The sequence below is a fragment of the Geotrypetes seraphini genome, chromosome 4 (genome assembly GCF_902459505.1).
Source record: "Geotrypetes seraphini chromosome 4, aGeoSer1.1, whole genome shotgun sequence".
NCBI lineage: Eukaryota > Metazoa > Chordata > Amphibia > Gymnophiona > Dermophiidae > Geotrypetes > Geotrypetes seraphini.
The window spans coordinates 127,723,755-127,735,819 of record NC_047087.1 but is presented as its reverse complement, the minus strand read 5'-3'; the positions used below and the strand labels follow the sequence as shown (position 1 = coordinate 127,735,819).

Below are 12,065 nucleotides of genomic sequence, written 5' to 3'. Positions count from 1 at the left end.
CCCCTCGCAGTCTCCTCTTTTCAAGGGAGAAGAGGCCCAGCTTCTCCAATCTCTCACTGTACGGTAACACCTCCATCCTCTTAACCATTTTAGTCGCTCTTCTCTGGACCCTTTTGAGTAGTACTGTGTCCTTCATGTACGGTGACCAATGCTGGACGCAGTACTCCAGGTGATGGCGCACCATGGCCCGGTACAGTGGCATGATAACCTTCTCTGATCATTTCATGATCTTTTTCTTGATCATTCCTAGCAATCTCTTCGCCCTCTTCATCGCCACAGCGCATTGTGCAGATGGGAGTTCTGATCGACAAGTCCATGAAGCCAAGTCCCTTTCCTGGGAGGTCTCTCCAAGTACCGCCCCGGACAACCTGTATTCGTGCATGAGATTTTTGTTCCCGACATGCATCACTTTGCACTTATCCACATTGAACCTCATTTGCGATGTCTATGCCCATTTCTCGAGCTTGATTATGTCACGTTGCAGATCTTTGCAATCCCCCTGTGTCTTCACTTCTCTGTATAACTTCTTATCGTCCGCAAATTTATTCACCTCACTCGTCGTACCAATGTCCAGATCATTTATAAAGATGTTGAAAAGCACAGGTCCAAGCACCGAGCCCTGCGGCACCCTGCTGGTGACGCTCTTCCAGTCTGAGAATTGTCCTTTTACCCCCACTCTCTGTTTCCTATGCTCCAGCCAGTTTTTAATCCACATGAGTATTTCACCCTCGATTCCATGGCATGCAATTTTCCGAAGTAGTCGGAACTTTGCCGAACGCCTTCTGAAAATCCAGATATACAATGTCGATGGGGTCACCCTTGTCTATCTGCCTGTTTACTCCCTTGAAGAAGTGCAGCAAGTATGTCAGGCAAGATCTGCCTTTACGGAAACCGTGCTGGCTGGTCCTCATCAGATTGTGTTCGTCAAGATGATCAATGATGCGGTCCTTTATCAGCGCCTCTACCATCTTTCCCAGTACCGAGGTCAGACTCACTGGTCTAGTTTCCCAGATCTCCCCTCGAACCTTTTTTGAAGATCGGCGTAACATTCGCCACCTTCCAGTCTTCTGGAATCTTTCCCAATTTGATCGACAGATTAGCTATTAGCTGAAGCAGTTCAGCTGTAGTCCCTTTCAGTTCCTTGATTACCCTCGGATGGATGCCATCTGGTCCTGGGGATTTATTGCTTTTAAGCCTATCAATCTGCTTGCATACCTCTTCTAGACTGACCGTCAACCCTGTCAGTTTCCTGTCTTCGTTTCCAATACATAGCCTGATAGTATGCTGTGTATATCCTCTTCGGTAAATACAGACGCAAAAAATGTTTTCAGTTTGTCAGCGATGGCTTTGTCCTCCTTTAGCACTCCCTTTATTCCACGGTCATCCAACGGCCCCACCACTTCCCCCACGGGTCATTTCCCCTTAATATATCGAAAGAATGGCTTGAAGTTTTTTGCCTTCTAGGTTATTTTTTCCTCGTAGTCTCTTTTGGCCCCTTTTACCGCCTTATGGCACCTGCGTTGATGTTTGTGCTTATTCCAGTTTTCATCCGTTTTTGACCTTTTCCATTCCTTAAACAAAGTTTTCTTGTCTCTGATCACTTCCTTCACCTCTACAGTGAGCCATGCTGGTTCTTTGTTCTTTTTCTTCTTGCAACTGTGAGGCTCAGGGCAGCTGCCCTACTTGCCCCCCCTCCCCCAGCCCTGATCATGTCCCCTCTCTCCCTTACTTGCGTGCTCCAGGGCCACACTTGCTCCCTTCAGGGCCATCCAGCTGGGCTGCTCCTTCCTGCCTTCAGCCACATAGGGACACAAGTAATGGCTCTTGCACGCTGCAAATGGCTGAGCAAGAGCTGCAGCTCCGACATCAGAGAGACGGCTTCTGGGTCAGCCGTACAAGAGCCGCTGCCCATGTCCCTTTATGGAAGGAGCAGCCCAGCTGGACGGCCCTGAAGGAGGTAACTGGGATCCCCTGCTGACCTGGAAAATTTCCCTCCGACGTCAGCTCTGACATCATAGGGAAGCCTTCCGGGTCAACTTCGGCAGAGGGGGAAATGCAGGAAGCAGAGCATGGGATCCCCGATGGCGGCCATTTGATGAAACCTCCGTTTGAAAATCTAGCAAATACTCTTCTTAAGTATCTTACCTGGAAGATTCTCTTAACCTGTATCACTTCAGCTCGTCGAGTCTGTGAACTCCAAGCACTGATCTGTGATCCACCTTATACAGTTTTCCACCATGACAGGGTAGTTCTGTGAACTCATCCTAAGTTTCTTCCAAAAGTAGTTATGGAATTTCATCTTAGCCAATCAGTTCTGTTCCTGAGTTTATCCCCAAACCATACTCAGCCCGGTGAAGCTGCACTTCATACATTAGACTGCAAACGTGTTTTAGTTTACTACCTAGAACGAACTAAGCCACACAGACCTTCGTCTCAACTATTCATCTCCTTTGATCCTAACAGATTAGGAACTCCAGTAACCAAAATAACAATTTCTACATGGTTAGCTGACTCCCATCTTGTTTAGCTATGCTCAGGCTAGGCTGCAACTAGAGGGTCGTGTAACAGCACCCTCTGCTAGAGCAGTGGCATTTTCAGTGGCTGTTCTACATTCCACTCCCATTGAGGATATTGGTAAAACATCTACTTCATCCTCAATTTATACTTTCACATCCCATTACTGTCTATAGACTCATTCCAGATGGGATAATTTGTTCAGCCAAACAGTACGGTACTGGCGGTCTCAAAACTTCTAAAAATGTTAGTGACAGTACACTTTAGCGCTGTCTGTACCAGGCTCTGTGGATGACATCACCCACATATGACAATATCTGTTTACTGCCCCTGGATAACACCTGTTACAGGTAAATAACTGTGCTTTCTCTGTGTAGCTGTCTACTTCCCCCTTCCCCACTGGGGTTGAAGTTAGCTGTAGGACTGATTGAGGAGATGGAATGCTGCTGGAGCATGGAAACACTCAAGCTCAGTAGCTTTTTTTCCAGAACTTTCTGAGCTCTGGGAGAGGGTTGACTTGATTCCATCCTGGTGGTATTACCCGCTTGGGTGTCTATAGGATCCTGTTGTTCACAGTGAACATCCATTACAGCAGCGGTCTCAAACTCGTGTCCCACGGGCCGCATGCGGCCCTCCAGGGACTATTTTGCGGCCCGCGGTCCTCTCCACTTCACAAGTTTTCCAATTGTGGAGAGGACAATTGCGTACAGACTGCGACTGTTGTAATTGGACTTGCGTCTCTCTGGAAGGAATGTCGGCAAATTGCTTGCGGCTCGCCTAAAGCAGAGGTCCCCAATCTGCTTCCCTTCCCTTCTCACTTCCCTCCCCCAAGCCACCACCATTGGGGAACAGGCCGCCACCGCCGCAATCGGGGAACAGGCCAGCACCGAGGTCTTAGCTCTCCCTGCGTATCTTCCCCAGCTCGTAGCTGACCAATTCTCGCCACCCGACGTCAATTCTAACGTCGGAGAGGAAGTTCCGGGCCAGTCGGTCGCTCAATGGCAGAATTGACATCGGGTGGTGAGAATTGGTCGGCCGCGCGCTTGGAAAGATAAGCAAGGAGAGCTAAGACCTCGGCGCTGGCCTGTTCCCCGATTGCGGCGGTGGCGGCCTGTTCCCCAGTGGTGGCGGCTTGGGGGAGGGCAGGGAGAAATAAAGAAAGAAAGGGGGGACAGGGAGACAGAAAGAAAGAAGTAGACGGGGACACAGACAGAAAGGGGCATGGAGAGAGAGAGACAAAGAAAGGGCGGGCATGGAGAAAGAAAGAAAAAGGGCACGGAGAGAGAGAGAAAGACAGACATTTGGAAAGAAAGGGGGCATGGAGAGAGAGAGAAAGAAAGAAAGAAGGGGGCAGGATGAAAGAAATAAAAAGTTGGGGGAGGGAAGGAGACAGATGCCAGACCAGGGGAAAGGAAGGAAGGAAGGAGGGAGAGAAAGGAAAGAAAGAGATGTCAGACCATGAAAATAGGGACGGAAGAAGAGAGAGATAGAAGGGAAGGTAAGACATGGAAACGTAGATTTTGAAAAGAAAGCAGAAAAATTGAATATTAAGTTATTGCCAAAGATAGATGCAAGGAAGAAAGTGAAGACAGAGAGAAAAACAGACAAAGGACAAGAAGGTCCTGGAAACATAGTTAAAAGCACAGAAAAATAAAGTCACCAGCCAACAAAGGTAGGGAAAATGATTTTATTTTCAATATAGTGATTGAAATGTGTCAGTTTTGAGAAAGGAAAGATATTAAACTTTAAATGTGAGGGTTGCAGAAAAAAAATAGGGTACTTGGAGGGCCGCAGAAAAAATAGTTAATGTCGTATTAAAGAAATGAAAACTTTGCATGAGGCAAAACTCTTTATAGTTTATAAATCTTTCCTTTAAAGGAAAGATTTATAAACTATAAAGAGTTTTGCCTCATGCAAAGTTTTCATTTCTTTAATACGACATTAACTATTTTTTCTGCGGCCCTCCAAGTACCTACAAATCCAAAATGTGACCCCACTAAGGGTTTGAGTTTGAGACCACTGCATTACAGGTATGCAGCTATTTCTACTTATATATGAGAAACAAAGTACAATTGAATATAAGTACTCCTACCTTCTACTCTCTTCCCTTAATTCTAAAGGATTCCTTCACTTCCCTCTTCTCTGAACTTTGCAATAGCTACAGTATTACCCTAGATAGGTGTGGCTATAACAAGAAGACATGCTTAAAACTTGCACTAGATCAGCAAGACATTGCCTCCTGTTTCGGAGCTTAAAAGAACAATAAGGTCAACCCAATAATTTTTGTATTATGCATACTTTCAGAATTTGATATTATAATAAAGCTGTATTGAAATAAATTGTGAAACCTTACATTTAAGGACAAAAATTTACGTCTTAATTTGTTGTTTTTTCTCTTGCAAGATTTATAAGTGGCAGTAGAGATGGAACAGCCCGGATATGGCAGTTCAAACAGCAAGAATGGCACAGTATTTTGCTGGTTATGTCTGCTAGATTACCATGGTATGTCTTTATTTGGGGACTGGTATAGATGGGAGGGAGAGAAGCAATAGTTCACATAATCTCTAAGGTCTTATTGCTAGCAAACTTAGCAATATGTAAAACATCCTACTTTCAGGAAGAGAATACTTCCTTGTTTCTATTAAAGATAAGGCTAAGAAAATTGCTGTAGGACAGAATGTTGCTCTTGGCCCTAGAATACACTGTTGGTTCTGTTTTATAGCTTTTGCCTTTCATTTTTCATACTGTAGTCTCTATGAGTGAGAGTGTGCACATCTGGAGTAAGGACAGAGAAATGCTACACTCTATTTATAGAGGAATAGGAAACAAAATGGCTGCTCATGCTGAATCATTGTTCAAGGCTTTCTTCTTTTATAAAGAAAGTGGGCTGAAACACTTTTTAGTCTCTAACGTGTATAGTACCACATTGGATTATCAGTAATAGTATTTGAAGGGACTGTGTACTTGAAATTTTTTTTTGTGCTGAAGATTTCTGCCAAACATAACTTGTATAGTTGTTTTGTGATCTACAACATACATACTACTATTACTATGCATCTACTGTAGGTAAAGACATCAATTTCATATTTATATTTAATATGCTTATAATTTTCATGCCTGTCATCTTAGACAATTCATATTAACCTGCTTGGGCATATTCATTTTCAGCCTATGCAGCCTTGCATTTACAGGTGATAAACACATTAAGCAGAATTCTAATTCTCCCCCAATCCCAAACATCACCTGTTAAACTATGAATATATTTTTTGTATGATCCTTTCTGATCAACAAATAAGAATGTGATAGAGTCCAGTTTGGGTTTTCCTGGAACTCTATGCACATTCACCCAGACATTCAGACACAATACTTTAAAAGGTGAACAAAAATTGTAGTCTTCTCCAGACCTGAGCCTGTTTCCTCATAGGCTCAGGGAAAGCAACACAATTACTTTGAATTCTTACAGCATTATTTTAATTCCACATTTCAGCCTTCATTTATCCCAGAACTTTACTTAATCCCAACACTGAGTTCCACAATATTCAAATTATGATGAAGTTACAGAGAAATACTTTTAAAACCAATAGGAGGAAATATTTTTTTCACTCAGAGAACAGTTAAGCTCTGGAACACATTGACAGAGGTTGTGGTAAGAGGAAATAGTGCACCTGGTTTTAAGAAAGGTTTGGACAATTTCTTAGAGAAAAAGTCCATAGTCTGTTATTGAGAAAAATATGGGGGAAGCCACTGCTTGCCCTGGATCGGTAGCAAGGAATGTTGCTCCTTGGGTTTTGGCCAGGTACTAGGGACTGTAGGGATGGAGATCTGATAAGTTCTGATCCAGGGCATCAGAACACAGGCAGGGTCAACACACAGGCGGTTCTGAACGCAGGCCAGATCGGCACACTGACCTAGGCCCTGTGTGCGGATCTAGGCCTGTGTGTGGATCTAGGCCTGTGTTTGGATCTGAGGCCCTGTTTCTCATTTCCTTTCCCTTCTTGCCATGCAGCCATTCTAAGTAAAGGAAAAATACTAGTATCTTGTCAAGACTTTTGTCACATATTAACCTGACACACATTTACCCCTTTTTCCTTATCTTTTATAAGCATCCCTTATATGGGCAACAATCAGACTTTGCCTACAGCTTAAGGCTAAGGAGCATGCATTATAATCTTTGGACTGTCACATGTTTATCTTATTTGAGCTGTCCTTATTTGGTAAGGACATCAGCTGACAGGCATTGCATATGTGCATAGACTCAGGCCCTGTACACGTGTTAATCAGGCCCTTGTCTAAGTGCTGAGTTGGAGGATGATCACGAGGTAATCACGAGGTAAAAAGCATGTACCTATTCTTTGTATCCCCCAATGTAAAATCATGTACCTTTGTACCCACCAATCATGAGATGTGTAAACGATGTCATTAGCTTAGAAGCATAATAAATAGGGACTCGGAGCTAGTCCTTACAAGCGCCTCCTCCCGATTCTAAGATTGCATGTGTGTTTCTTTTGTGGCATTCCTATAAGGGACCTGGATTGGCCACTGTGAGAATGGGCTACTGGGCTTGATGGGCCATTGGTCTGACCCAGTAAGGCTATTGTTATATTCTTATGGCTTACCTTAACCAGCAACTTTAACATCCAAGTCTTCAATCCATATAGCAGGCTTCTCATCCTTCCAGTCTCTCTCTGGAAACCTCTTGTCAGCTGTCACTTTGACACATTCACGCTTTCCGTTCTCTTTCCGGGCTCCCTTTACAGCCCATAACTAGGAAAGGTTTCTCTAAGGAGGTCTCTCCCTCTGGGACTTCACTGATTAACTCCCTGCTAGGGCATTTTAGCCTTCTTTCTAGCTGAGTCTCACTCCTCTGCTTCAGCAGATTTGCATCACTCTCCCAGAGTGCCTCAGCACTGAGCTGCAGAGGCTCATAAGAACATAACATAAGAATAGCCTCACTGGGTTAGACCAACGATCCATCAAGCCCAGTAGCCTGTTCCTACGGTGGCCAATCCAGGTCACCAGTACCTGGCCAAAACCCAAGGTGTAGCAATATTCCATGCTACTGATACAGGACAAGCAGTGGCTTCCCCCGTGTCTTTCTCAATAACAGACTATGGACTTTTCCTTCAGCAACTTGTCCAAACCTTTCTTAAAACCAGATATGCTATCTGCTCTTACCACATCCTCTGGCAACGCATTCCAGAGCTTAACTATTCTCTGAGTGAAAAAAATTTCCTCCAATTGGTTTTAAAAGTATTTCTCTAACTTCATCGAAGTGTTCCCTAGTCTTTATAATTTTTGACGAAGTGAAAAATCAATCCACTTGTACCCATTCTACTTCACTCAGGATTTTGTAGACTTCAATCATATCTCCCCTCAACTGTATCTTTTCCAAGCTGAATAGCTCGGGGTCTTCTGGGACCTGGAGTCCACTTACTCTTGGGCTAGCTCCCCCTGCTGCCCAATGGTACACATGCAGCACAGGTGAGGAAAGATTCCTGACCCCTTCACAAGGAATGATTTATGTTTTCTGTATCCTGACACAGCTCTGTTTGTAGCTCTTCTGTATCACCTGCTAGACCGGTATAGTTCTTACAAATGGGTATATACCTCACTGTGACCAGCAGGTGAAGACTGAGACCAAAACTTGTATATCGAGATAGGCTCCCCCCTATCAATCCATTCTTTCTCAGTCTTTGAGCAGTGTGGTAAGACTTAATTCAGCTCCCCCTTAGGGCTGTTTTAATTTGTTTCAGACTCCTGGGTTACCCTGTTTTGTTGGACGGAGCTTGGATGGGTCCTTTTTGGGGATCTGTCCAATCTCGGGGATGTTAAACCTGGCAGGTCTCGTGCTGGGTCTCTCCCCCTCTTCCTCCACCTCCCCACGTTTTTTGTAGAGGTGCCTTAGCTGGCCCCCTGGTTGCTCAGGCCTCCAGCTTTGAGAGCTGAAATGAAAAAAAAAAAAAAAAATCCTTAGGTTGTGCCGGTCTAAAGGGTTCTTTCCCTTTAAATTTACTGTCTTTTAATGTATTTTTCATCTAACCAGTATTTTTTCTTTTAGCTAGGACACGTCTGGAGCAATAAGCACTTTTGTAGAGGAAAAAGAAGTCATTGGTATCCAGCCGCGAGGCACTCGCGGCCAGCCTGTCAGAGCGAGGCAGGCCGCTGCGAAGGGGAATTCTCATTGGCATTGGGTGCTGGCAACCAGGGATCACCTTCGCGAGTGCCTCGAGCTGGCAGCTGTCTACGGGAAATCCCAAGTTTCCCCTGCCCTACGGTAAGGCAGAAAGGATTCCCTTACTGCGAAGCGACTGGGGACTCGTGGTTCAGCTGCTGCCAGCTTCCCTGCTTTAGCAGCTGGGGCATTTTAGGCCTTATTACTGCTGCAAGGCTATGGAGCTAATTTTTGGCGGTTCAGCTCCATTTTTGGCAGGAAGCACCTCCATTTTTTTGTTGAGCCTCAGGTGATCTCGCCCCTGTTTGGTGACACAGACGACAGGTTGTTTAGATGGGTCCCCTACTGGGGCAGGGAGTCCCATAGGGCCACCAGGGTTATTTTCCCCCCTATTTTCAATATTTGGCTTTATTGTCGCGGCCGGAGGTCCTGCTTCCGCCCTGGGGGCGCCAAAGTGGTGGTGGGGGGAGGGGTTGTTCCCTCGACGTCCTCTTCGGTCGGCCCCATTCAGTGACAGTTTTGTTCTCCTTTGCTCCTCTCACTTCCCACCACCTGAAGGTCTCGTGGGACACTGTGGATTTGGATGGAGAAGTCTATTATTTCTCTGGACCTGGACCCTTAGGGGAGCTCTCCAGGATTCCCTTGGGGGTATGGATTCCACCAGTGGTGGGTTTGAGCACCCGCCTGCTGGCGAAGATGTGTCTATTGTGAATTTTTTTCGGCGGGACAAGCTTACTGAAACGATTTTTCATGTTCCCTCTGTGTTTCAGTTGAGGTCACTATGTCAGAGCTCCCATGTTCCGTGGACCCCTTGCTTAAGGGGATCCGCTTTGCTTCCTGCTCTTTTCCTATACATAGGATATTCGGGATTTTGTGCTCGCACAGTGGCAAGTGCCGAAGGCACCTTTTCGCGCTCCATGGCCCACCTGTGGAGGGCTATGTACGTCAACGCACATAGTCTGGGAAACAAGATCCTGGAATTGGAAACAGAAATAAGGAATGCCGACCTGGATGTGGTGGCGATATCTGAAACCTGACTCACGGACTCCCACGGGTGGGACATGGTCATACCGGGTTACAACTTGCTTCGCCGGGACAGGGAGGGCAAAATGGGAGGAGGTGTAGCATTATATACTAAAGATGACATTAAGGTCACAAGAATCGCAGATGTCCAGTACACTGGGGAATCACTTTGGGTTAATTTAGCCAGAGGGAAGGACAAATGCCTGTATCTTGGCGTAATATACAGACCCCCAAGACAACAGGATGACCTGGATATGGAATTAATCAGAGATATAGAGAATATCACCTTGCATGGGGACACAGTATTGTTAGGTGACTTCAACATGCCTGATGTGGATTGGGACACACTTTCCTCTGCTTCCGGCAGCAGCAGGAGGCTATTAAACTCTATAAAGGGAGCACGTCTCGGGCAACTGGTGTTGGACCCAACAAGGGATCAGGCAATACTGGACCTGTTATTTACCAATGGAGAAAGTGTCACAGAGGTCTCGGTGGGCAACACATTGGCCTCCAGTGACCACAACATGGTATGGTTCAATCTTAGAAAAGGTTTCACTAAATCTACCACACTGACCAAGGTCCTCAAATTCAAGGACAAAAACTTCCAAGACATGGGTGATTTCGTTCACCAGGCGCTACAAAGCCAAGCAGAAACCGATAGCGTGGAAGAAATGTGGTTGACCCAGACACTATACAGGAAGCAACAAACCACTATGTTAAATTAGTAAGTAAACGGCGAAGGAACAATAAGCCACTGTGGTTCACTGTGGAGATCTCAGACCTCATCAAGGAGAAGAAAAAAGCATTCATCTCTTACAAACAATCGGGGAAACAGGACTCTAGAGCAGACTATCTGACCCAGTCAAAAGCTGTCAAAACAGCAGTTAGGGAGGCTAAATTCCACATGGAGGAGTCTCTAGCGAAGAACATTCAGAAGGGAGATAAATCCTTCTTCAGGTATATCAGCGACAGAAGTAAAAACTCAGGCAGGATAGTACATCTTAGGAAATCAGACGGAGACTATGTGGAAAAGGACTCGGAAAAAGCCCAACTGTTAAATGAATACTTCTGCTCAGTCTTCAACCGAGAGGCGCCGGGGCTCGGCCCTCAGTTACAGACAAGGGTTGACTCAGTTGACCCGTTTAGTAATTTCGAGTTTACGCCCAGCAGTGTCTACTGTGAGCTGTCAAATCTCAAAGTTAAGGCAATGGGGCCTGACAACCAACACCCCAGGGTGCTCAGGGAGTTGAGTGATGTCTTGGCGGAGCCGCTGTCCGCGCTCTTCAATCTCTCCCTTAGTACAGGCAGTGTCCCGTTGGACTGGAAGATGGCTAACGTCATTCCACTCCACAAGAAAGGCTCAAAGATGGAGGCAGCAAACTACAGACTAGTGAGTCTCACATCAATAATGAGCAAACTAATGGAAACTCTAATCAAACCTCAATTGGATACGATCCTGAATGAGGACAATCTACGTCAACATGGATTTACTAAGGGGAAATCCTGCCAATCCAACCTGATCAGCTTCTTTGACTGGGTGATGGGGAAGCTGGATGTTGGGGAGTCCCTGGACATCGTATACCTGAACCTTAGCAAAGCATTCGATAGCGTACCACACCGCAGGTTGCTGAGCAAGATGAGTTCTATAGGATTGGGCGACACATTGATGAAATAGGTTGGGAACTGGCTTGGAGGTAGGCTTCAAAGGGTTGTGGTGAACGGCACCCCCTCCGAAATGGCAGAGGTGATCAGTGGAGTGCCCCAGGGCTCGGTCTTGGGCCCAATCCTATTCAACATCTTTATAAGAGACTTGGCAGAAGGGCTCCGAGGTAAAATAACATTATTCGCCGATTACTCCAAACTAAGCAATATAGTAGCAAAAGCACAACGGACAAAAATTCAATGCCCGACAACATGATGCACGACCTACTCCTACTAGAGCGCTGGTCTAGAACCTGGCAACTCAGCTTCAATGCCAAAAAATGCAAGGTTATGCACCTGGGCAACCAAAATCCATGCAAGACTTATACCCTTAATGGCGAGATCCTAACAAGGACGGTAGCAGAACGAGACTTAGGGGTGATCGTCAGTGAAAACATGAAGGCTGCCAATCAAGTGGAGCCAGCTTCATCCAAGGCAAGACAAATCATAGGTTGCATACGCAGGGGTTTCGTCAGCTGTAAGCCTGAAGTCATTATGCCATTGTATAGATCCATGGTGAGGCCCCACCTGGAATACTGTGTGCAATTCTGAAGGCTGCATTATCGCAAGGATATGCTGAGACTGGAATCAGTCCAGATAATGGCCACCCAGATGGTCTCGGGACTCAAGGATCTCCCGTAAGAGGAATGGCTAG

At 45.7% G+C, this 12,065-nt stretch overlaps 1 protein-coding gene across 4 annotated transcripts in view; it reads left to right on the top strand.

Moving 5' to 3' along the window:
• The window catches only part of BRWD1 (bromodomain and WD repeat domain containing 1), a 614,838-nt gene that overhangs the window by 221,555 nt on the left and 381,218 nt on the right, over positions 1-12,065 (top strand). For all 4 annotated transcript variants that reach the window (XM_033941455.1, XM_033941456.1, XM_033941457.1 and 1 more), the window contains one exon: positions 4,918-5,016. In XM_033941455.1, coding sequence (XP_033797346.1) covers positions 4,918-5,016 — 99 coding nt within the window. The remainder of the gene's footprint in view (positions 1-4,917; positions 5,017-12,065) is intronic.